Genomic DNA, 27,484 nt, shown 5'->3' with positions numbered 1-27,484 from the left:
CATTCAAGTGTGTCCACATTTTTACAAATTCAATTCAGTTTTTCTTTTTTCAGTCTTGGTAAATGATATTCAGCAGAATAAACAGTGAACAAATAAATGATAAATAGCATTTATGTTGTACAGTGTATTATAGAAGTACCCATACTTCTATAATACACTGTACAACATAAATGCTATTTATCATTTATTTGTTCACTGTTTATTCTGCTGAATATCAAATCAAATCATAACATTTAACTAGAAAGTTTCTTGGCATCATAAAACAACTCTGATGAGGGAAAGGGATCTATTTTAACAAATGATGTGGATCTGTTTACTGAGAGGACAGCAGCGTGGTTCCCACCACAGAAGATCTGAGTAATATTTAGCAAAAAAAAAATTAAACCTATTTTCTTTTTATATTTTTGACATGATTTAATGACAATTAAGAAGAACCTCTTCTCAAATGCCTACAATAAAGATATAATTAGACTGGGGTGAAATATCGCAAGATTCACCCTCGTGAGGGATGATGGCATTCTGTGAGTAATTTCTGTTGTGTGTCTTTGTTTCAGTGGAACCCAAGTTAAAGGAGCTGCGGGGCGTGACAGTGGAGGATGGAAAAAAGACCGTACTGAGGTGTGAGATTGTGGCAGGAAACCCGCCGCCCAGCATTAAGTGGTACAAGAACGGAAAAGAACTCGCAGGCAAAAACAAACCCAAAAGCATAAAGCTTAAAAAAAAGAAACCGTAAGTTCCTCTAACAGAATTACACTTAAAAAAAACATGATTATTAGTTGTTCAGGATGAATGAAGGTTTTGCTTAATTTGAATATGGAGTCAGAAGTATCTGCCATGTGTATAGTATGTGGGCAGGTGATTTAACCCTGTACAATCCAAACAGGCCTGTGCTGAGATACAAGAACAGTGCATTAACACTATATTACACTCTGAATCTCATTTTAAATTAAACTGTTAATGATGCAAGACTGTTTAATTGTGAAAGCATTGGACTTTTGAGAAGCAATATAAAGTACCATCATTATGTCATTTTCTACAGGGGAAAAATATATGAACTGTTGATCAGGAAGTCCACAGAAGCAGATGCTGGTTTATACACCTGTGAGGCAGTCAACACCCTTGGAAAAGCAAATACTACAGCAAGCCTAACCATCAGGAAAAGTAAGAATGCATCCTTTTTACAAGCATTAAAATCAATGTGTAAATGGCTGTACCACCCAATCCAAGCTGCCAGAATATACTGGAAAAACCCTAATCAAAGCCGCGTGATCGTCCTAAGCTATCCTTTCTAGTATATGTAGCTTAGGAAAGTCTGATACATGTTGATGAATATGTTCCACCTAAATGGTGCTCTCTTTTCTTCATACGGTATTTAGCTTTGTGAAGTCGGATTCATTCTGGTTCATTGGATTATATGACCGACTTGGTTACATAAATTGGGGAGTATTCATGTTTTAGTATTTATTTCAGTTATAAATGTATAGTTTCTATTCTTTTTGATGTTAGAGTTGGTCTCACTGTTTGGGATTTTTCATTCATCCAGAAGCCTATTTTGGAATAATTATAAATAATTGATAATATCATGTGATAGAGGCACAGAATGCATGTTATGTATGAATAATGTTGGACAGTGAACCACACAGAAAAGTTTTATAAAGCTTCAAAATTTCATGTAATATTTCAAACGGAGGTTTTATAAAAGCTAGATAAGAGGTTATTAATAATCTGTTGTACAGACTAGTGTTTTATGAGCAAGAGCTTAAAGAAAGGACAAAGTTCTTCAAGTCAGGTGGTTTTCATGGCAAAGATCACTCTCATCACATCTGTGCAACACAAGCTTGTTTAACATCCAGATGCATTGATTACACACAACTTTATTTGTGTTTAGAAATTCTGTCTTATATTTATTGACTTATTGTTGTTGCTGGGTCAGTTATCACGAGCACTAGCGATTAAAGTGATGAAGTCAAATCCCTTACATTCCCAACCTTTGTCTTCAGATGTGAATGTTTTCTTTCTGAGGTGTACTGTACTTTTAATTGATCAGGTGCATCATTTTCACCTGGCCACCCAAGCATCGTGGTGAATTGTGCATGGGTGAACTCCACTTTTCCCCAGTTAAATAAGTGTATCTCATTAATCTCATGCTGTCTGCTTGCAGTACTTACATCCACAACTGTAATACAGCTCAAATTGTGATATTGATCAAATGTGGGTTGAGAGTCTAAAAACAATGGCTCGTAAATATCTTCTGAAAGCTAAATGGGGTTTCTCTAGCCCAGCTGCAACATTGCAAAAATGATTAGTTTTCTGTTCCCTGTAATCCAGTTTCTTAATGCCTTTTTTCAATTAGTGAGCATGAAGTGCATTTGAATGATTGCCAAGAGAGGAAAGTATGAGCTTTTCCATGACTTCTCTCATGCATTAGAACAGCAAGCTAATCTGTTAATGTTAATTACTGCAAACTGCCTGATATTAATGTCTCACAAACCAACTGAAAAATACAGTTCTGTGCAGATTTCCAGCGTCGTGTGTGATTTTACGGTCATTATGATGGCTAGGAGCAGGAGGTGGAGACTAGAGCTGTGCTGTTTTAAAAGCAAAACATAATGCAAACACATGCAGCCTTGTTTCTGATACGGGTATAACCCCATATACGATCTCCCAGATTCACCCTCCCATCCCTTTAGGGACCCCAACTTCTCTGTCAGACTTTGTAGAGAGGATGTGATGTTCATGCTGAGCTGTGTGATGATATTTGTCCGATGGTGATGGTGGTCAGTAATTGTCTTTAATGAGTTAGAGACATCCTGAGCGTTGTCCACTTTCAGTCAGATAAACACTGCATGCTCCAAAACCCTTCAGCAATCTCCTTTCCAAAGGCAGAAACTCTGAATGTATTGATCTGCATTTACACTTTATTGATTTGTGGGATTTTGTCCGAGTAGTTTCCCCTCAGGTTCCCCATGTAAGCGGTCCTCTCTTGTAACGTGAGACCACCGGCCACCATTAGACACTTCCTCATAGACATCCACCAAATTCATCAAAGCGTCTCATTTGACCCATTTCAAGGAAACAGACCCTCTCCATTCCATTGATGCCCCAACTGGTATTATATTCCAGTTGATCACAAATCTTTCAGTATGTTTTTAAGTAACACCTTTTTCATCTTGATCAAAGTTGACAACACTTTTTATGCTACAATTTTTTTTTTTTTTTTTTTTTTGGAGAAGATATACAAAGCAGATATATTTGTGACTCATCTTCTACAAGTCAGTGCAGTTAAAAGGATAATATTAATGAATATTAAGTATATAACCCCAGCACCCAGCCATTCATACACAGTCATAGTTCATTTCAGTTCTTGGTTCTCTGAAACAAGCTTTGTTTGAGTCAACCCAGTACCTGCAGCAGTGGTCAAACAAGATTTATAAAACTCAATACATTGCTCAATTACATTACCACACAATACTGTTGGAAGTAAAAAAAAAATATGCTGGGAATTGGGAGGTGGGAGGAAAAACACTGACTTTCCATTTCTGGACAGCAATAAAATCCCAGACTAGCACTGATAAACGCTGATATTACATCATGGCCCCATGAAAAACAATAATGAGTGACATTTTAGGGCCAGTTTCATTTGTGTTTTGTCTCCGCGGCTGTATGAGCTCACGCAGTGTTGTCCGAATCAGTAAAGTCCAGCTGTACTGCAGGACAAGGAAAGATGTCATGCGACTGGAATTTGGGTCCAGTATCATTCATTACATTCTCTGCATATGTCTGAATGCTTTTCTAAGTGGCCATCTGAACAGGTCAGGTTTTAATTAAAGTGTCTAGACATGTGTAGAGGTCTGTGGAGGACCGCTGATTAACGATAGACAAAAAAGGCCAAACCAGATCAGAGTGAAATGCATTTTGGTGAGTGGTGCTTTCCTCTGCAGATCTCATTGCCAGCAGGCTGGTGTGTTGTGGGTGTTTGCCAAAGTCTCCCTGTACGGACAATAGGGTGTTCTGCATCGCCTAGGGAGCTGCTGTTCTGCGTTCTGGGTGGTTACTTAAATCACCTACCCGAAATATGAGTCAGGCTGGCATCACAATACTTTAGGTGTGGACAGGAGTCGGTTTTGGAGACGTTACTGCAGTGGTCTGCAGACTGTGGCGTGTAGGCGCTTCCAACTGAAAGTAATTTGGGAAAGGTTCAGAAGGAGAGAACACACTGCACCTCCAGACCGCATGAATAATTAGAGTAAGCTGAGTGCTGCACACTGCACTGAAGCAGGATCAGGAGAGTTTGGCTTTTACAGAGACATCATTACAATGATAAATTGCCTAATGCATCAGCAGTGTGACTTTGAAAGGTTTTAAGAGAGATCGCAGGGCTTGGCAAGCGGAAACCTATTTGTTTTATGTATTGTTTCATATTTGTTTTAGCCTCAGACAAATGAATATCTGTTCAGATAATATTCTGCATGTTCAATCAATTCCACTAAACTATAAGGAGCCCTTTACATTACTATAAGGTTACAATTAACAACAGAGCCCACACTTAAAGGGGGGGGTGAAATGCTCGTTTTCACTCAATATCCTGTTAATCTTGAGTACCTATAGAGTAGTACTGCATCCTTCATAACTCCAAAAAGTCTTTAGTTTTATTATATTCATAAGAGAAAGATAGTCTGTACCGATTTTTAGCGCGAGTAGGCTTTTGCGTTGAGAGCGTTTGGAAGCTGTGACATTACTGTGAGGGAAAAACCATCATCCAAAACAAACCATGGCTTACAGTCAGATTCAGAGTATATTTATGATCCAGAATCAGATCCCGAGGCTGAAACTGAACGAGAGCAGCAGCAGCAACGACTCGCTCCGAGCGGGGCTCGAACCCGGATCTCCGATGGGAGGGGACGCACTAACAAGGAGGCAGAGATATTTGAAGCAGGTTTACTCACCGCATGCGGTTCCAACACACGATCGTGACCCTTTTTAGTTGGGATTGCATCATCCTTAAGAAATAAACGATATGCAAATCCGTCGTCAAACTGGGCCTTGTTTGTAAAACAAGCATCTTCGAAATGCAGGGAACAAACAAAAACACTTGCACAACTCCGTTGATGCTCTGTAAAAATAAACTCCATCCACTGGTCCCTTAATGCTGTTTTTTTTTTTGGTAATCTGTGCAGGGTTGTCTTGCCCTGCCAACCAAAAACACACTTCTTTTGTGACATTTGGCGACGCTCTCGCTCTGATCAGTGAAGTCTGTTGTGCTCTCAGTGCTCTGCTATACGGGAGCGCGCTCTTCCGGCAGAAGTGCCTCAGGACCCATATAAGGAAATTCTGCTCCATCTAACGTCACACAGAGCCATACTCGAAAAAAACTTTCCAAAACTTGTGACAAACCAGAAGAGTTTTTTTTGGAACAAAAATACTCCTTCAAACGTACAACTTAATTTTTGAAACTTTGTCCATGTTTAGCATGGGAATCCAACTCTTTAACAGTGTAAAAAACTCAGTATGCATGAAATAGCATTTCACCCCCCCCCCCCTTTAAATTTAATTCATATTTATATTTAAATATAATAATCAACACTCACAAAATTGTATGCAAATACTTAACATAATGCAGTTTTTAAATGAACTTAAATTATACCATTTCAATTTGTTGTTGAAATGTATTAATTTACACATTGGCTGTCATAATTTGTTTCATAACAGGTTTATTTACGTACATTAAATAATAAAGACATCTCTTACAGGTAAAGTCAAATATGATGCCTGAGGTAAATGAAATGCTTTGTGACATTTTGTTTAGAAGCTGTTTTATTGACGTCTTTTTACGGTTGAAAATGAGGCATGAGAGTTTCATTCATGTTTATTTCACGTTAACACTAACAAAGTAGTAAAGAGAAAGAGATGATCGTTTGAACTGACACGTTTATACAGCGATCTGTCGCATCACATCAAAGATCGTCAAAATGGCATTCATTGTTTAAATTTGCTGAAAAAATGTTTATAATTTGAAAAGATGAGACTTTTTTCACATCAAAAGGAACAATATATTAAACTGGAAGTTTCCAATGAAGTTTTACGCCTGCAGTGATTAAAACAATGCTGTATTTGTTTTGTTCACATGTGCACCGAACTGAAAGCCCCATATAAAATGAAATAAGATGCTGATCAAGAATATATATATTTGATCTGATTTTATATTGAAGTCATTTGAGAGGTGGCAAAAGTAATATTTCGCTGAATCATTTTACAACGTCATTTTCTTGGGATAATGTGCAGTAATGAATCAGTGAGACCAGCGAGATGATTTGATGTTGACTTGTGTGTGAGATGGATGATCCTGCATCACTGGCACCAGCCGGGCGGCTCCTGGAGCTGAGGACACGAACACACGGTCAGACATGACGCCGCGTCTGACTCCAGCCGTGACAGCGCAGGAGAATCTCTTTAAAAGCTCCTCTCAGAGAAAGCCAACATTATTGAATTGCTGCCCAAGACCTTGTTCTGCGTTCGTTAATAAAACTCTTGCCTTGACGTGTTCGGCATGAAAAGCTTCTCATCTCCTAATGCACCAGTAACCCGTCACCCGCCGAACCGATGCTGTTTCACCTCACATTATTCCCAATTGTTAGCCATGAATAATTAATTCAGCTTCCTGTTAGAAAGATTAAGAATGTATCCTTATTTCACTTTATGAATACTTACAGATAGCAGGTTATTATACTGTTTATACTGATATATCATAGTAACTCTGAATAAATTGGCTTTTATTATCTGAACAATATAAATTATATTTAATTTTGTGATATAGACATGTACCATTTAGTGTTGGGCAGTAACTAGTTACAGTAAAGATATAACTTTGTGCTGTAACTAGTAGTGTAACTAATTACTAATTAGATTTCAGTAATAATATTATAGTAATCATCAATAAAACAACTACAGTTACTTGGTTACTTTTGATGTCTCAACCCTTACTGATTTGAAGTCAAAGAAACAATCCAATCATTTATTAAAATTTTATTTTTAAATTATTAATTTTCACAAATCGTGAACATGCGCAGCAGGCAAGCTTGGGATCTGGAAAAGCTGACATTCTACAGATCTAAATATTTCCGTTACATTGATTTTTTTCAGAAGAAAAGATGTCTTAACATATGTAGTAGTTAAAAATGACAATCTTAGTCCACTGTAACCTATGCATAGAAAACCTGCTAAAGCCTTTGTAGGTGGCTTATTTACCTTTCTGAGTTAAACTCATTGTTATGCTTCTTTACAAGTAGATCTGGTGTAGATATGTAAACTAAAGTTAATGTGCAGTGAGATACACACAGCTGTGTTTGGAAACATGCAAACCTTCTTTTATAAGGACTTGTTCTCAGTTGTCGCTGGTATGTCCAGAAGAACGTTAACATCTGTCTGTTCAATGACAGTCCATTTCCTTTTCTGTGAGAGTGAGGGGTCATGGCTGTTGACCTGACCTTATGACCCTGCCCTCGTGTATGTTTGTATCCCTGCCTGATGGCAATGAGACATGGGACAGCTTAACACGCCTGAGGGGACTTAAACCCCTCTGTATCTGCCTCATGTACCCCAGCAGGGGCTCGATGCCACGTGTTGTGTGGTCTCTAATGCCAGCTCATCTGATAATGGGGACAAGTCATCAGCCCAAACCAGAGTTTGAGGGACAGTATGTTCGTGTGCATAAAAGAGTGACTTAAATATCATCATTTAAAGATCATGTAAAAATTTACGTAGACAGTGACGATGTCAAGGATGAGTCTGAATCTGACTAATCTGTTAAACAGATGGCCTCAGTCTGGGTTAACCATGTTCCGTCAAGTCATATTTCACCCCAAAATCAAAATAAATTATATTTTGCTGAAAGAATATTAAATCAGGTTTTTAAAGCACATTTTAACTCTAAAATAACCCGCCTATTACTGTAAAGCAATTAATATATATATGTGTATATATATATATATATATATAATTTTTTTTTATGGTACATTTTAGGTTTATAATATGGAAATCTGGTGATGACATGTCATTAAAAAAGAAATAGAGAAATGTTCAAAAGCATTAAAGTAATAAGAATTTGTGTGTGTGTGTAGGGGGTTATTGTCATGAAAATATAAACGGCAAAATACTCCATAACACTGAAAAAAAGAATCTTAATAAAAACAGGCTTTTTAAAATGGCAAATGCATTTTTTGTTTGTTTGTTTGTTTTTTAAATTGAATATGTTGAAATTATCCCAAGCACAAATTTTGAATGATTTAGAGGTTTAAGTTTCAAGGTGCCGTTAAATATTTATTCACCTGTTTTGTCTTTGTAATATGCTAAATTATGCACATGCTAAATGTAAAGTTAAATCATTCACCGATATGTTATATTACTTTTACACTTCCATATTACAGTATACAGTGGCTTTTAAGTTGAATTTCACAATGACAACTGCTTCATTTTGAGATCACTCAGTTGAATGTATCTAATGCCAGTGAAGGACTAGTAATGAATCACTTGAACTAATAGTGACAAAAGCAGTTAATTAGAAAAGCCCTGGTTCTTATATGGTGTGTTAGCAAAATTGAGGTGTAAAGAAAGCATCTCATTATATGAAAGCCCGCTGGTTTCCGGTGTGGTGCAGTATTCCCTGTGGAGTCTGTCCCTCATGCAGTATTTATTGGTCCTGGATGGGGGCGAGCTCTCCGCCCCTGAGTCAGCGTTCCTACAGCATGCACAGGCGAATCTGATTATACAACAGTAAAGGGCAGACTGAATGTACACCAACATTACTCCAACAAATCAGTTTAGCCTTTAAAAATCAGTTCTGTGATTTAAAAACAGGCATTTGATTGAATGATGCTGTGAGGGGATCCATTCATGTTTTACTTTCATTTATCATCAGCACCACAGCTGCATTTTTGAGAAAAGATGATGCACAAAATCGAATGACTGTGGTCTTTTCTTGTGTCACTTTCAGCATCTACCAATATACTTTTAACACATATATACCTAATATAAAAAAAATGTTTTATTATAATGACAGGAAATAAAGTATTGGGAAATTTCCTGTGATGTGATATTTCATCTAAAACCATTTTAAACAGCAGTTTGTGAATAAGTTTTATATTATGTTATTATACCAACAGTTTTTATGGGCACATATTAGAACAGGTACTTGGAATATTTTTGATTTTAAAAAATAACTCTGTTGCACGACCTTTCACTGTGATATAGTAGTTTGTATGTTGTTGTTCAAGCTGCAACATCATGGAAATGGAAACCGTTTCTAAAATATAAATTTTGCATATCGCCGTCCCGGCTAGTTAGTACAAATTCTGATTAACATGAAAAAGATACCTTTATCGAGTGTGGTGTCGTAAGTACATTGTACTTATTTTTATTATGTAAGTACACAGCAGATAAGTCACATAATAAAAAGTGGGACCAAATAGTATAAACAAAACAAACAAACAAAAACTTATAAGGCATAGAGTGAGCAGCATCTGGAAAAAGTGAAGTGAACTTTTAATTTTACACATTCATATAAATTTAAAATCTCAAATCTTAAAAAAAATCTGTGGACACATCATGCATCAACTACCCATAGATGACGATAATATCTGCCAGTTCCCATCCTGTCTTCTAGATATCAGTATCAGCTATTAGCCATTGAGAAAAACATATCACTCGACCACTAATAGAAACAGTAGCATTCTGTTCCCCTGAGAAACAGCCCATCAATGTGTGAGATACAACTCTATCCTCATCCACAGCAGAATCAATGGCAGAAAGATGATGAGTGAATGAGAGAGAGAGAGAGAGAGAGAGAGACTGTCTCATTCGCTGCTGTTCTTCCTAATTGGATCAAGTGCAGACTTGCCCGACTCTGTGCTTAGTGTTGTCAGTGTGAGAGGATCGAGACTGCAGACCGAGCGGGAGACAGACCGTGTGTGTTGGTGTGATGGATAAGGATAAGGAGAAAGAGGAGGGGTGAAAGCAGGGGTGTGTGTCATCCTCACTCCTATCTACACATGCTTGCGTGCGGTTCTGTGCTCAAGTCTTTCCTTTGATCAGACATGCACCTGCTGCCGCTTTCGGATGATTCAGCTGTTTTCTTCAGAGCATGAACCGCAGCCTGTGTGCTCCAGCCCTGCCCCCAGGTGAGTCCAGTGCTCTCTGAGGGGGGATCCACCCTCGGGCGGCCTCCGGAGCATATGCCTTATTTATAGACTCGCTGCCTGTGTTTTTCTTCCTGCTCTGTGAGAACGAACCTGAGTGACATAAAATCAGAGCCACGGAAGTCTTCCTCTTTAGTAACGAGGTTAGTTTGTGGAGCATCGTGTAAGTCCCTTCCCCCTCGCTGGTGATCTGATAATGGAAAGAAGACTTTACGAGGCAGCATGCCTGCCGCAGCATTAGAGGAGTCCTGCGCAGCTGCTTCTGAGCGACCAAACCAGGGGCGGAGATGAAGTCGGAAGCGGCGGAGGACGTCTCTGCCGGACTTGCATCTCAAGAGGCTCCTTCGGATGCCTTGTCTGAGGTGACCACGAAAGAGACGCCCGAGGAAGCGGAGGAGGACGTGGCGGGGGGCAGCGACGGCTCAGAGAGTGCTCCTCTGGGATGCGTGCCTTTGCCTGTGGCTGCATGCTGCGTGTGCCTCGATCTGGAGCGGGTGAGCAACTGCATCCGCTCAGAAAAAATCTGCATCTTGCCCATCCTGGCCTGCTTGCTAAGTCTGGCCCTCTGCACCGCCGGCCTCAAGTGGGTCTTTGTGGACAAGATCTTCGAGTACGAGCCGCCGACCCACCTTGATCTCAAGCGCATCGGACAGGATCCTATAATCGATTCAGACTTAACTCAGAAATCCGCATCAGTCTCATTTTCCACCCCGTCGACTCCGTCTGTCCCAGGACAGCCCAAGGTCTTTGTGGAAGGGGAGTCCACGGCCAGACCCTTTGAGCCGCCCTCATCGAAGGTGCCTGTATTTACGCCCACTGCAGCAGTGTCTCCACCCAGCCCCAAGAGCACCTTCAAACCCCTCCAGAATACCACTGCAGACCAGTATCCAACTCAAACTCGGGAATCTAACGATATTGTTCCAAAGACCTGTAAGTACAATCTGTGTTCATAGTGTTCACATGTGTGACCCTGGAGCACAAAACTAGTCATAAGTAGCACGGGTATATTTGTAGCAATAGCCATTAACACACTGTATGGGCCAAAATCATGTTCAATGTTCCTTGAAGATATTTTGTAAATTTCCTACTGTAAATATATCAAAACTTATTTTTCGATTAGTAATAGGCATTGTTTGGACAACTTTAAAGGCAATTTTCTCAATATTTATTTAAAAAAAAAATTTTTTTGCATCCTCAGATTCCAGATTTTCAAATAGTTTTATCTAGCCACATATTGTCCAGTACATCACTGGAAAGCTTATTTATTCATCTTTTAGACCCTTATGGATCCTGGCTCAAATATTTGACTGCATGTGCACATTACAATTTTTGGTCTAGATGTTGAATGATTAAAATGTTTACACAAACCCCTGCCGGTACATTCTGTCCATTCATACAGGATCAAAGAACATTAATTGTTTATACATTAAAGCAATGCTTCATAGAGAGGCAAGAGCCGGATGCGAGTGCTTTTGTTAGTTCAAAGCAGACGTGTCGTATCTTGTCGGTTGTGCTGCAACGCTCCTGTGACTAAGCCCTGGACGTAACTAACTGAGATGGGCGTTGATAGTGACGCAGACGACCCTTTGAAGCTGCTTGACGATTGTTGTGTCAAATCTAAACACTGTTACCTGTTACGTGCCCACACGAGTTACATCAGACCCCAATCACGCCACACATAATGCATGATAATGCAGCAGTGCTGCAGTGAGAGGAGGACACTTCCTGTTAGCTTTGCTCCATTTCAAGGTCAGAGTCTCCAGAAAGACTAGCCGATACCCTTCCACAGCAAGATGATTGTCAGTAATACTTTACACTCTCCACTGTGACTTTGAGAGCTTGAACGATTGGAGAACTGCCAGACTTCCACTCTCGGATCTCGGATTTCCCTCCCTTTCATTTTTGTTTATTTATTTCTTCATTGCCAGTTTTAGCAGTGTGCAGTGATGCACCGTCATCCTTCAAGACGTTTGCTGAGGTCAGACTGAAAATCGGCAGGTCACGGCTCGTTATCATGCAGATATTCTGGAACTATCTCAGCCGAGCCACTCAGATTTTCTCTTTAATCCATTAGGGATTGGATTATCTCACCTAATCTGTCAAAGTTTAAGACAGCTGCTTGTGTTAAATACTGAGCAATCACAGAATCAGGATCTCCCAGGCGTCTGTTAGGTCTCAAGTAAACCTGTTACACAAAACAACTTGCACGTTACCTGTAATTGAGAAATATTTATAATAGAGAGCCAGGCTGAACATCATGTGTATTTTAATATGAATGAAATCAGAGCTGTGCTGAACTACTACACCTTTATTGATTTTTTTGTGTCTGCTTTACACATCTCTTCTTCAATGTACACAACAGTCCAACCCACTGCCCCTCAAAGCTTCATTCATGTTACAGTAAATTATGATTCTTCTGACCAGACTTCATATGTGTGCAGATCTTATGTTATCGACGACTCAATCTTCATAACTTCACTTCACCTCAGAATTCAGCCCAATTTAGCTGCAGATGCACACTTTTCTTGACCCAGGTGCTGCTGGGAAGCTCAGAGACCCTCCCACTGCCAGCACTGTGATCAATTGTCCAGGCCTGAAATGGAAGTGCAATCGGTTGTGTTAGAAATTTCAGTCTAAATCAATAACAGACAGCAGATCGGCTGACTAACAAGGAGGTTGTAGTCAAAGTGATTCTGAGCCTGATGAAATACGTGGCAGATTTTTAGAGGTGAAAGAACAAGTCAGAAATATTACAAGAGACAAATGAATCATTCAGACGTTTGCATTAGTACTTTATTGCACTAGTAATTTATATTGACATCATCACTCAATGGCCTAAATCTATCAATCACAGGTAACACTGATCTCTCTGTAAGAGCGTATATGATCGATGTGAGGAGAGAACGAGCAGACAGCTACTTTTAACTTTAATTTTGTAAATTTCATTGTGACAAGCTGTTGTTTTAGAGGTTGTTTTTTAGTGTTAATGGGTCTCATTCAGGAAACACGAGCAGAACTAATTTTTGTGTAAATCGCGTGTAAAGTGGTTTTGGCGTAAATTTTCGGATTCATTAAAACGTTCGTATTTTCCAAATGTTAGTTGGTACGAAATAAATCTACACCTGCTCCCAGCCACGCGTGAATAGTGCGTTTAACGTCTGAACGTTTTGCTCATTAATACGGCTGCATTTTAATTCATACTCGGGTACATATTTACACAGCATTTTGAAAAAAAATATTATATATAGTAATTACATACGGTTTTTCTTTTCACTTCTGGGACGGTTCGATTAACAGATGAAACTCTATTAACAGCATCTGTAATATGCTGCCAACTGCTTCCTTTTTTTAGGACCTGATACGCCACTATGTACGCTTGAAAATAAAACGTGGCGTTTTGAATGAACTTCTGATAATAAAACTTCAATTTCTGCAGCTGAGAAATGTTTGTTTTTCAGTCGCTTTTGAGAAGACATGTTGAAATCCTTAGTTTTGGGTCATAATATGGTGCTCATATATAGTTGTCAGTCGGGTTTAATGGGAGGGATTTATGGTAATTGAGAGTGAGCGTGCACGCGCGTCCCATTTACGACTGATTGGAATTCATTAACACACACACACATTTCACTATCACATCTGACGTTTACAAAGTTTTTGTGAATCAGGAGAAGAGTTTTCGGGAAGTTCTCTTTACGCGCAAATCACTCACATATTTACTCGTATATTTACGAATGTTTCATGAATGAGACCCAATGACTGTAAATAGTATAGAAACATATTGTGGAACAACCCAGTAATGCTGATTTGACTGTATCATAATTAATGTCAGATTTGGCTTTGAAATTTTAGGTTGCTGAATGGTTGTTTTATTAAGGTTCTTTAGATTACTGTGTTGGTATCTAAGTTTTTCCAGTACATACTTTAGACGATCCTCTACCGAACACACAGTTGTTTGTGAATGTAAGTCAGTTGTCTTGCAGCTTCATCAGTCATCTCTCCTGAGCTGGATTATAGATAGGCAGCAGTATCTTTCTTAGATCTAGGATGTTTTGAGATGCCTTGCACGAACTACCTGACTCATATCTTAATGCAGTATTTCAGTGGGAATAAAGCCAGGAATCTAACTTGGCTTTTGTTTTTTGTTTTTTTTACAAAGCTGAATATATTGCTGTCCTGCTTGGTAGCAGCACTTTAGTAGCAAGTCTTTCCTGTGGAAGATTAAACGACTGTCCTCTGTCATTTCTTTGTGGATTGAATTCAGCTCTCTTCTTTTTTCTAAATGTAAGAAAATTCAGCCTTCAAACACTAAATCTGTGCTCTTCTGTGATAAAGGATTTATGAACCAGCTAATATCTGCATGCACTAAGTAAACATATATAATGTCATAGGTCTCTATCCCATAAAACATGCTGCTCATAAATGCACAGCACTGTGAACTCATTAAATAATGTATTAATAACTTCCCATGGACTCCTGAGCTGATGGCTTTATCGATCAGTGCTGAACCTTTTAAAACGTCTTCCTCATGATGTCACAGACACATCTCACAGTCACACCGTTTCCATCAGGACCTAAAAACACAGTGTAGGTGATTTATTACTTAAGCAAGGAAAAAGACTACTGGGATTTTATTCTCAATTTATCTTAAAGCATTTCATGTTTCGAATCCACTTACTGTTGTTTCCGCTTTATCCTTTTTAATTAACAAATAATGTGTGAAGCTGTTCATTTCATTATTGGGTCTGTTCTCTTTAGCTTTTGTTTGGTGTAATGAGGTTCATGCAGAGTTCATGCCCTGCTTTCAGTAGATGAGTTCCCCCCATCACAGCGCCTTCTACCTCTAATAATGAAGGTCCTGTCCTATGGATTGTTTTCGTCGTAGCTAGCTGGCAAAGGTTTCACTTTCTTAATTGCAGCCACTGTTGTAAGTGTCCAATTGACCATGTGATATCATAGTCCTTTTAAACTGATTCAAGGATCTATTTTACATTAACACACATAACAAAACTTAGCACCACACTAGTATATCAGGTGGAATCCAAAAGCTAAACCCAAACTATATGCTGTTTTACTTGTGCACCAAATGTGAATAATAATGAGCATAATGATTATGTGCATGCAATCATGCATCATCTTTTATTAGCCGTCTCTCGGGCATTTTCTGTCCCATGAGGCCCATCTGCACGTGGACTTGAAGCTCACAAAGTCTCCGCAAGTCTCACAAACACATCAAAATGGGTTTCAAACAGCAGAACGGATTATTCTCTTCATTAAACCCATCGCATAATCTCAGAGGAGCTGTGTTTATCCTTATATAAGTTAGGTAAATCAGGGCAATGCACATATTATTGATCACAGCATGTTCCCCCCTTCCATTACTGCACCAAATCCAAACAGTGATTGAGATGTGATTGTGAAATGGAGCCATGGGCTTGATGAATTCATTATTGTAATGGAGAGAGACCAGCTGAGGCAAACATCTGATTACGCTGGAATGAAGTGACATCTGGCAGTTATGAGGAAGGTAACGGTGCCGTTCTGAACTGAGTCCTCTAATGGTCTGACATGTTCGATCCAGTGACTCAGCACATAAATACAAGTCTCATATATGCTAGACATCCATCCTAAAGTTATTTGAGTCAACAGCTTCTGTTGCGTTAGATTTTAGGTGGACGTTTTTAATCTACATTAATTGCTGCCATTTTTCCTGTCAGAATTTGAGCAGCACACTGTATTGATCGCTAGATGTGATTTGTCTCAGACACAGACAGAGAGTCTGTCCATTGACTGATGCATACTGCACACAAAACAGGTCCGTTACATGGGGTGGGCATGAACGAAAATATTTTGTCCTGGTATGATAATGCAAACAAACAGAGTGAAATTATTGAAAAGAAAACCCTTTTGGCATAATGTTTATTACATTTTAGTAAGAGTAAGATAATAATATTTCATAATACCTAATACAATCATGTTGTGCAACTAACACGCAGAATACAAAAACATTTCTCAAGATCAGTGTTAGCACAGGATATACAGCGACCCAAAACAAAAATGATTCAAAATGCTTTTTACTTTGAAAAATATATTTTATTATTATAAAATAAAGTTTAAGATGTGCACACCGATATATTCAAGTTGCAAGGAAATGGTATTACTATTTACATGACCTTTTAAATGTAATCTTTTTTTTTTATTTTACAAAATAGTTTTTTAAAGCTATATTAAACCAGTAAATATGAAGAGTTAGAACTAGGCAGAGATTTTACTAAAATATTTTTCTTTATCATAAACAAAGTACTTGACCCATTTTATGCTTTGTTTAATGTTGGTGAAGCACTTTTGGACAAGGATCACACAGTGTGTAAGAACAAATTTGCCATCATTTTGGATGATTTCTGTTCAGTAACTACATGTTTGATGTCCTGAGCATTTACATCATTTAGAGCATTTTGTTTCTCAGTGATATTGGCATGTTTGATGGTGGATTTCGCCGTGCAATCGTGCACATGATTTTCTGCTTGGCCTTGTCTTGTGAAGCCTTTGTTATCTGCAGAGGGAAATAATTCTGTCCATGTATTATTTGGCCTTCTGCAGGCCCTGGATTGATTGCAGGAAATTGTCCTGAAACGTCATGAATGTGCAGATATCACAAGTGTCTTTTCTTGACCTTGTTTGGTGGAAGGTAACAGGGTTTGAATGGAATGCCAAAGGCATTGTGGGTACAGCGAATATATGATACACTCCTGAGAACAGACGTCCCTTGAGTCTCTGCTGCGTAATGATATTGGTGAGATGCACATCAGTCTTATATTACAATGCACATGGACAAGGTCAGCCAGACAGGAAACACTACGCCAGTAGCACCTCGTGATGGTGACTCTTTATTTCATATTATCCAGAAAAAATAAGGTTCATGGAGCATAAATAGTGCTTGCCAACAGAGAGATGTTAAAAATAACAGTGCAGTCTGAGTGTCCCACATCGTCTGCTGCGCCTGTGAATCAGTGTGTGTCTGTGGAGAGCTGAGATGGGTTTGCCTGATGGTCACCTTCAGAGTCTCATTAAAACACACACACACACGTCTTTCTGTGTCTTTCTGTGTGTTGTTCCTCTTCTGAGAGTTAGCAGCATAATGAGCATATGAATGCTAATGAGCCGACTTCTGAGAATAGATAAAAACCTCCCATCACGCTTCTCTCCTGATCACTGCATGATGAACTTTGATGTGTGTCCTTCATTTGCTTTAAAGACTCGTTTCTAACACTTGACCACAACTCAACAGAATGACCACAATAATATTGGGCAGTCACAGTTAGATAAACTACCCTCACTGTTAAATAATTCAAGATACAAACCAGACTTTATAAAGAAAATATTTGACATAAATAATAAATAAAACAATAGACTAAATGTCACTCTTCAACGTTTGTTGAACAATTGTGAACTTCCTACAGCCACCAAAAACCACCAAAACTTCATTAAAATAGATTTAAATACACGTTTCAATTATCTCAGTAGAAATTACATTAATATTTTCATTTTCTCTAAATACTTGTCTGTATTTGGCAGTACACCTTTATCGTATTTAAAAATAATAATAATAATAATTTTGTAAAGATATGAATATGTGAGTTCTAAATAAGTGGGCCAAAAAAGCACTCTGTTCAGCTAATAGCATTTAATATAAATGTAAAATATAATACCTTTTTTCTAATTCAATTTAACATGCAATTAAGTGTCCAAAAATGACAAAATGCAAAAATGCATTGTTTCTGTAATAACTAATCTTTTTTAAATGCTATATATATATATATATAATCACTCTTTTAAGCATGTTACTATAAAAATTAGCCTTTTCATTTCCAGAAGAAAAACAAGAATAAGTGCATTACAAAACTAAGTGCATATACTGTGTTTAAAGTAATTATGTATTCTGCTAGCTAAATGTGGGCAGGTGTGTGTTTTTCAGGGTGATATTGAAAGTGAGATTACTGCTGTGATTGTGATGTTGCAGGACATGATGCTGCGTTTGTTTGTCCTTTCTGCTTCAACAGCTCACAGTGAAGATCTGAAACCCCATAGAGAACAACACACGCACACACACACACACACACACACACACACAAAACAATGACCTGCTCAATGTCAACTAATGTTCATTGACTGAGTTTAAAAATATGACACAAGCTCCAGTTTACTGTAAAACAAAACAAAAAAAACATGATGTCTCCATATTTTCTTTTCTTTGTAAATCTGCACTTTGAGTGTTATTTTTGCTCGTTGTCATGGTTGACTTACTGAATTTAATTGCCTTTCCTGAGTAGATGTGTGTAATTGCATTAGTTTCAGAAAGTAAGCTAGAAGAGCACATGCTTGACTATTGGGATTGCAGAACAAAAGACTCCCGTTTTCAAAAGAGTGTATACTTTTTATATAATGAATAAACAAAAGCCTGCTTGCATATATTTCCCTCCTCAGATAAATCACACTGTATTTCAGACATAAGGGAATCGTTTGTTACCAGCTGTTTACCACAGTATAATCCATTCTTTCCTTAGATGGTCTGTTGTCAAATGTTTAGCACTGGATTATGTCACGTCACATCGGTTAGCTTATGACAGGTCACTCAATGTAACTGAACTTGTTTCAATGCATTATGGGATACATTTAAAACATCTTAAAATCAGCCTGTCTCAGGATCCCACAACAGGTTCAGATCTGTAGCATTTCTCTGTAATGTGTTTGTGCAAAATAGAGTAAGTGTAGTTAGTTAAATCTTTCTTTCCCGGTTCTGTCAGTTCATTTACAGTCTGTGAAATGCAAATCTGTTAACAGAAGTGTAGCTGGTTTGAAGACTTAGACAGGAACACTGTTTTTTGCACTCCATAAACAGCGGCCAACTACTACTGTTTAGTTAGATGAGCTACAGTATGATCTGGATGTGGTCTCCTGTGGCACAAATCATCCATTAGACCATGCATAGTTCATGCACATGTGAGTCAAGATTTACTTTTTCCAGATTACTCATCTTTTCACAGTGTGTCACTGTTATGATAGTGAAGCCATTAACATAAACCGGTGGATGTCTACAGGTTGTCTATGGCCTGTGTCCACAGTATGATCATCAGTCTGTCCTTCTGCACAGCCCAGGTGCGACTAATTATTTTGAAGATGTTGGAAACAAAAGGGTTTTCCTCACACCATCTGTCTCAGAATCCCAGTGGTGTGCATGCTAAGGCCTCGGCAGGAGAGTAATTAACTGATCATATGACTAAAAAACAGACATGTCCCCAGCTGCTTTAGATATGACCTCTCACGCTCTCTATATGTTGCTGTCATCTCAGACTACTTTATCCTGTGCTGTTCAGACCTGACGTTATTAGTTCTCAAGTTGAGGATTACTGTATTGTATTTGATCAGACTTGTGATTATTTTCACCTGGTGGACAATAAAAGAGGTGGAAAAGAGAGAGGGACATGATCCAGATCACAGAGACTTGAGGTTGAATAGTCTATGATACTGTAAATTCAGAAATGAGACTGCTTTTGATATTCATCCCTCTGGTCTATTCTGGTCTATTTGTTGTCTTTCATAAATTAGATTAATATTATGCTATGAGTCTAATGTATATAAATGGCAATTTAAAAGGTTTAGCTATTTCCATCCTCAACAGAAGGATGATCTACTCTTTAAAACAAAATTTCAGCTAGTGTTACAGACTTATGTTCAGCATTGCGAGCAGCCTAGCAAAACATGCATGAAACTACATCTTATTCTGGACTAAGATCTACAAATTTGTAGAGAGAAGATGGACTGATTTCCGAATTTTTGACCTCTTATCATAATACCTCATGTTACTGCCAATATGTTAATAATAGTCATGCTAATAAGCAACTTATTAATAGTGAGAATTGGTCCCTAAACTAAAGTGTTACCATCATCACTCGTTGAGTTTATATATATATACAGTATATATATATGATGTTCCCACACCAACAGCACAACAGTGTTGTAGTTCATGTGATTAATAGCGTTCCTTATGATTTTCATAAAGCGTTCTATAGATTTATCCTGAGGATTATTATGGTCTGGAGCATGTCAGGCAGTCCTTTCTAACTAGGCACCTCAGTCATTACATAGATAAGGAGGTTTGCTAAATATTAACTAGTTAAGTGAGACTGCCTTTCAAAGAATGCGGATATTATTACTAATAACAGTATGTTGAGAAATTAAAGATTAAACTGATGTGCCAGTGAAGGTATCAGTTGTGTTTTCTCAGAAAACATAATCAGCAGGACTTTTTTTTAAAACGTAAAAAGAACTCGACTGAAAAGAAGTGCAGATATCTTATTATAATAAAGAACATTTTATACTTGTGTCCAACTTAATAAATGTCCTTTTTTGTCTTAAGCTAAAGTAAATTGGACGTGAGACTAAGTTTTGTTTGTGTAATGTACATTATTTGCTTCAAATCAAAGGACAATTTTGCATTCTGTAAAAACCACATGATCACTGATGTCATCAAAGTTGGGTTTCAGAGTAGTTCCCAGCATGCTTTGCTTTGGGACGTAATGACTAGAGTAAAAAACTATGTAATTAAGTGTTATTGTATGTGTTTTTGAGCAAGACTTGTTTTGCTCAAATAGCATTTAACACTCAACATTTAGCATGCACTATTCAATGTGCTATATGTACTAAATCATTTTGAGGCTACTTAATTAGGTCGATTTTTACAGCGTGCTTGATATGTACAATTTAGATTTGTATGAACATGGATATTTGATTTAAAATTAAGTTAATCAAAACAGATTCGGTGATAATTTGTAGTATAATTGCTTAAAATATATATTTGGTTGAAGGTGAATTTTTAGTTTCAGTTGACTATAGAAATTTGATTTGGTCAAACTTCATTTTATTAATCTTTTTTTCAGTTATGATCTTTGATCTAAACCTTTAAACACTGTGTTTATAGTAATTCTTCCACACATGTCCATTAGAACAGGAACACACTTCCTCTTCCAATCACACCGCACAAGAATGTCTTGGCATTTGCAGCCCGAAGGTGTGCTCTTTACACACATTACACAAGAGCTGTGAAGCACACATTCCTTTCCTGCTGGTGATGTTGAGTGAGACGTGTGTATACAGATCAACGGCCGCTGAATCAGGTAAACGCTGAGAGATTGGAAGTGTGTTTGATATGACCTCCTGCCACACCAGAACCAACATCTGAAGAACAGCGCCAGACTTGACTTCTGCTATCTTAGGCTTTCTCTGCTGTTTACGCAATAGTGTGTCATGATTGGGAGAATTAACAAGAAAAAAATGCTTCTACTTCTCTGTACAATCTACCTACTATATAACTTAACATTCATTAAGAAATTATGATAAATAGATTAGAGTTCAAGTACAGAGCTAATGGCTAATAACCGGTAAGAGTTTAAGTAATTTCTAATTAGTGAAAGCTTGGCAATACTTTGATTTTACTTAATATATTACCTTATTAATAGAACTATGCTTTTAAAGTATATGTAACTTAGAGGAAAACAATACAATAGATATCATGTAGACACCATATCTACATAATTAGTAATGCTGCACTCGTCTGAACACAGACACTTCAATACATGGAACACAATACACGACGATGCAACATTTTGTGTAGAAAATAAACTCCTGATGTAACAAAACCACAAATAACTAAACCTCAGAACAAAAGCAATGATAAAACAGTGTGAATACAGCTGGAAAAGAGAACAAGAACAGCCTTGTTTAGTATGTACTTCACAGAATACACACACAGGAAGGTTCTTCAGATGTCAAAGGTTCTTTTTGGAACTATTTAAACGAAAGGGTTCTTCTATGGCACCGTGAAGCACCTTTATTTTTTAGAGAGTATGTTACCTGGCAGCCTATCTATGTTTAATTTGTGCTTAAATATTAAGTTTATGTCTTCTGCTAACATGTTGTGTGGCACGTGATCTAGTGACCTGATTCTAGGACTTGAAGTGAATAGCAGTACAGAGTACAGTACATAGCAGGCGTTGTATCACATCACTTTTAAAGAGGAAAGACAGTCGGACACACAGCACTCACTGAGTCACCCATAAACCTGCAGTATGATTCATCAGTCTGTTAGCTTCTCAGAACATCAGGAACACTGTGTTTTCACATATTGGATTAAAACCCATCTGAAAGAACCAAATATACTTCAATAAACCTATGCTCAGATGGGTTTTTCTTATTTAAAGGACACAGGAAAGTGCTTGTATTGTAGAGGAGGCACGTTTGCACTGCAGCATGATGCAGAGCCAGCGTCTTTGGTTTCTTTCCACCAGCAAATGAAATGGAACCGAATCGATCCAGCAGTGCCCCTCAAAGTGCTCACGCAGAGAACGAGACCCGGAGCGCTGCTGCATTGCAGTGGATGCGCTGCACTGCTATTTTTAGGGAGCATTTATTTTGAGACTCACTGCGTCTTGCAGGTATTCTCTCACTCAGTGACTCCACTACATGGCACTGAACCTGCAAACTTTGCCTTCGGGTAGTTGGCATGACATTTTTCTGACCAGTGTGTTATTACACATGCCGCTGTTAGCAGCACATAATAATTAAAAGCACATGAAACATTAGTATTTTCAAATGCAGGACCCTTGAACTAGCGGAAGTGAAAAGGTAAAAAGGTTTTTAAAAATGGTCCTTTTTACAATACAGTTTAAAATGTTCACTGATTTTATTACTTGCTTATTTTTAGTTATTTAATTGGGACTGCTAGACTCTGATGCTTAACTCAAGTTATTATTGAATTAATTTCATGTTCTATAACTGCACTGCTATGCTACATTATTTTAGTGTTTTATATATTTTATACACTGTATATTTATATACTATTATAATAGCTTGCATTTTAGTGTTGTTATTTGCTTTTTTCCTTTTATTATTTTTTGGATAGTTTATTTTTTGCTAGATTATTATTAGTATTTAAGCTTTTTTCCGACTTTTTAGAGCTGCTTTAAATGAATACTTTCTTGTTTATTCCTGTAACGCTGCTTTGCAGTCATCTGTACCATCTAAAGTGCTATATCAATAAAAGATCGACTTGACTTTTAATATTGATTTTAGTTTTAAACTAAAAACTTGATGGAAAGTCAAGTTATATGTCCACTCCATTTCAGCCTCCACTTCTACAGTACGCACTTGACTAAACCTTGGGAATAATCCTGGTTCTTTCCTTCTGTATGAGCAGGTCAGTTCATTAACATGTCAAAAGACTTGAGAACAAGTCTGAAGGTCACACAGCAATCCACTTGTCCCTCCTCTCCTTTGGCCATCACTCATGTGTATTTGTAGCATCTTCTCTGTTAGCCGCCAGACTCGGGCTGCATTGAGATGTGCTCAGACGTGAGGTGAATGATTCGGCTCATGTCTCTCACCTTGAAAGGGCTCAAATGCACTCCTGTTGTTTTGCTGATGGTTCCACTTTACAGAGGTGCCCATCACTGTGAGCGCACGATGCCAAAATGCCAATATTGCATGAATAGTGTCTATTTAAAATCGTGTCATTCTGCTTACAGTCTTTTGATTTGCAGTTTTCTTTCATGTGCTGATGGTCAGTCATATGCAAATGCTCGTCACTTTCCCGTCCTCAGAAAACAGAGAACGTTGTTGCGATGTGACTGATGATAAAATGTGCCTGATCACTAATGCTGCAGGTTTAATGGGAGTGAAAAACGGCAATTAGATTAACGGGACAAAAGCAATCTGTTACGCTGTCAATTATTCATGCAGCGCTGGTTGTCTCAAACATCAGCAGTTCGGATGGTAAAGATTGAATTACATGGAGCTCAAAGGCAGAATGTCTCCTGCTTCAGTGGTCACCTGATGGGGTCTGTGACCTACGAAACTAACTCGATTATCCGTCAGGATTTATTCTAATCTGCTCATCTTCATACCAGCAGCCTCCGAATATCCTCAGCCGTCAGCGGTTGATGTGCTGTGTGACAGAGCAGAGGGGAAGTCAGGACGGCCGGATGGGGCCATGCTTTCCGGCCCGTAAATGAGAGTAACCTGATGTCAGAGCTGGTTAGAGAAGACTATGGACATTTCCTAGTGGAATCAGTTTGGTCCTAAAAGTAGAAAATAGAGTCATTAGTATGTGAAGTCATGAAGTAAGTTCAGGAGGTTTCTTAGTCAGTCATGCAGGGAATCGGAGGAATTCACGGTTGGGTTGTCATCAGTCGCTTCCTAGTAATAGTGACAGATCCAGAAGGATTGCAGGTGTGTGTGTGTGTGTGTGTTTATACTATACAAACTGTATTTTCTATGGCCCTACACCTAACCCTAACCCTCACAGGAAACTTTGTGCTTTTTTGGAATAAAAAAAAAAACTCTTTCTGAATTATTTATAAGCCTTTTGAATTACGGGGACACTGAAAATGTCCTCCTAAATCACCTCCTCATTGTAATACCATCATTGTAATCATTATACAAATTTGTGTCCTCATAAACCACATAAACATGCTCAAACACACACATGTTTCTGTGTGTTCACGCTGTGTGTGTGCACTTTGGATGGGTTAAATGCAGAGCACCAATTCTGAGTATGGGTCGCCATACTTGGCCATATGTCACGTCACTTTAAATGTAAATGTAATGTAAAAAATCTTGCATTTAGAGTCTGATATTATTCAAAGACCATAAAATCTTTGTAAATAGTGACATTAAAACACATTTTAGGCTTAAGAAATGTGCATTGTGAGCAAGTAGTACTCCAAATAAAGCTTAATTATAATGTTTACCCTTTAGTTAATCTTGATGGCTTCCCACAGAAGAAAACAAGGTACTTGATTTTGTGATGTGAGTGACAGGCGTCATCAGAGAACAGATGTTGTTCAGAGGAGAGGGAAAGTTACTTTGACAAAAGATTACAAGGAATATATGAATTATATATACACTGCCATTCAAAAGTTTGGGATCAGTAAGATTTGTATTGTTTTTAAAGAAGTTTGTTATGCTCATCAAGGCTGCATTTATGTGATAAAAATACAGAAAAAAAATAATATTGTGAAATATTATTGCAATTTAAAATACCTGTTTTGTCTTATAATATACTTCAAAATATCATTTATTTCTGTGGCGCAGCGCTGAATTTTCAGCATCATTACTGCAGTCTTCAGTGTCACATGATTTTACAATAATATTTCACAATATTACTCTTTTTCTCAATTTTTTATTAAATTAAATGCAGCTTTGATTAGCAGAATAAACGTATTTTTTTTAAATATTAAAAAATCTTACTGATCCCAAATTTTGAAGGCCATTGTATAAAAAAATGTGCACAGATTAAATAATTTACATTAAGTAACTCTACACACTTAAGCAACCTTTAATTTCAAATATTATCTAAAAGTACGTTTTTAAAAAGATTAGAAGTGGGCTATAAGTACAGATTCAGTGCAGGTTGTGATGACTTTGATTATTCAGTGCTGCATTGATGATGCATTAGAGACACAATCCCAGATGTGACGTGTGCGGTGAGCTGGTGTAGAGGTGTTGATGAGCAGGGACTTTGCAGACCGCTGTGGCTGGAGGAAGCTCAGAGAAGGGCAGTATATCCATAGTGCTCAGGGAAACACTTTGTCATCCCACTGGTCATCGACACACAGGAGTGATGCGCTTTCACATATCCAGATACTATCCAAATGTTACAGGTACGGAGTGATATTATTTGATGCTGTTCAGATTTCTAGAATTGGAGTCAGTTTTCTGTGATTGCCTGAGCTTTTTCATTTGAAACTGTCACATGCTTGAAACTAAATCATGGCTTTGTATGATAGTGCTAATGGCTATATTTGCAATGAAGTGCAATGAGGTAGTTATTTGATTGAGAGATATGTTTTATGTTTGCATGTATTTCAGTCGCAACAGCCTGATGTTCATTGATGGCCTTCTCCAACTCGTCTTATATTTAGCAGATATTTTGTGAAGGTCATTTGAATCAGAAACCCATATACTGTGAATATCATGATAATACAGCTCAGACTCTTGATCTTAGATTAGTGCAGCTCTTAACTAATCATGCTGTGCATTAAAGCTTTAACATAACTTGCTGTGCACAGAATGTCTTTCTGCATTGCAAATAACATGTAAGAAACATCTTTCATGTGGGCACACTTTAGCCTTAACATTGCATAAACTAACTTCCTATTACAGAGAAAGAAGGTTTTATGTATACGTGGGCTTGCAGTCTCTTCATTCGCTTAGTTGCACTGACACAGAAGCATTAAAGTAATTATGCTGTGCATTGAAGCCCTAACATAACTCGCTGCACCTCATCGTTGATTTTCGGCAGTGAAACGGTTCCTTCCTCAGTGCACTCATGTGTTGTGTTGATCTGTGCAGCGGCCACCAGCACCACTCCCTCAGCCAAGACCTCGAGTCATGTGACGCGCTGCAGCGAGAGCGAGAGGAACTTCTGCGTGAACGGAGGCGAGTGCTACAGTCTGGAGGTCCCACCCGGCAACATCAAACACCTCTGCAGGTACACACCTGTTTAACACTGAGATTCGGTCTGCCGGCTCCACCGGGAACGGGGGTTTCTCATGTCATGTTAGTTGAGGTTTCATTCTTAGGCATGGGTGAGAGAGAGGTAATGCCTTCTCAAATAATTAAATGAGAAAATATCCACAGTACAACGTAACACAACGCCAATACTGTATATCACTTTTACAGTCTCTCTTGCTTCCTCTGAGCACATTGGGTTTTAACGGAAAAAGCATAACCTAAATGGTTTGGTGGGTGGGAATTGCGACATAGGCTCATTGGAAATACGTGCCTCTTCCTACATTTCTGCAAAACTCAAAAAACGTACCTATACACATGCATCGCTGCAGTTACCAGTTGAAATGAACACTAGAGGCAGTAAAACTCCCATCATTTTTATTCCTTTTCACAACAAATATGATTTGTAGGTCCACCGTTTCAAATTATAACTCCTAAATTTCATTCCCTTACTTTGGGAATATGAATTTAAGTGCAGCGAGATTTAAAAACTGATATTTTTAAATGTTTTTATCACATATACAGCTTCATATGCATGAGTTTTCTAATTCAGTTGGTTTGCTCGGTTGCTCACATGATATGGTGATGCACTTCAGCGATGAAGAAATAATACAGCTCAAATCCGCATATAGCATGGCTGCATCAACTTTTGCATTTTTTAACACTGTATGGAAGGTTTAGAGGACCAGGGTCATGAATTTAACCCACATTTTAGTGCCACTCTATGGTTG

General features: G+C 38.1%; 1 protein-coding gene across 9 annotated transcripts in view; it reads left to right on the top strand.

Annotated features, from left to right (window-relative positions):
* Nucleotides 1–27,484, top strand: part of nrg1 (neuregulin 1) — a 101,553-nt gene that overhangs the window by 61,934 nt on the left and 12,135 nt on the right. For 7 of the 9 annotated variants that reach the window (XM_026273083.1, XM_026273079.1, XM_026273081.1 and 4 more), the window contains exons 2-4: nt 555–729; nt 1,040–1,161; nt 26,595–26,733. In XM_026273083.1, the coding sequence (XP_026128868.1) occupies nt 555–729; nt 1,040–1,161; nt 26,595–26,733 (436 nt within the window). Of the gene's footprint in view, nt 1–554; nt 730–1,039; nt 1,162–9,405; nt 11,121–26,594; nt 26,734–27,484 lie in introns of those variants that run through there. The other 2 variants (XM_026273086.1, XM_026273084.1) reach the window with 2 other exon arrangements.

Source organism: Carassius auratus, chromosome 10, assembly GCF_003368295.1.
Source record: "Carassius auratus strain Wakin chromosome 10, ASM336829v1, whole genome shotgun sequence".
NCBI classification, from domain to species: Eukaryota; Metazoa; Chordata; class Actinopteri; order Cypriniformes; family Cyprinidae; genus Carassius; species Carassius auratus.
This window is presented reverse-complemented; position numbering and strand designations above follow the sequence as displayed.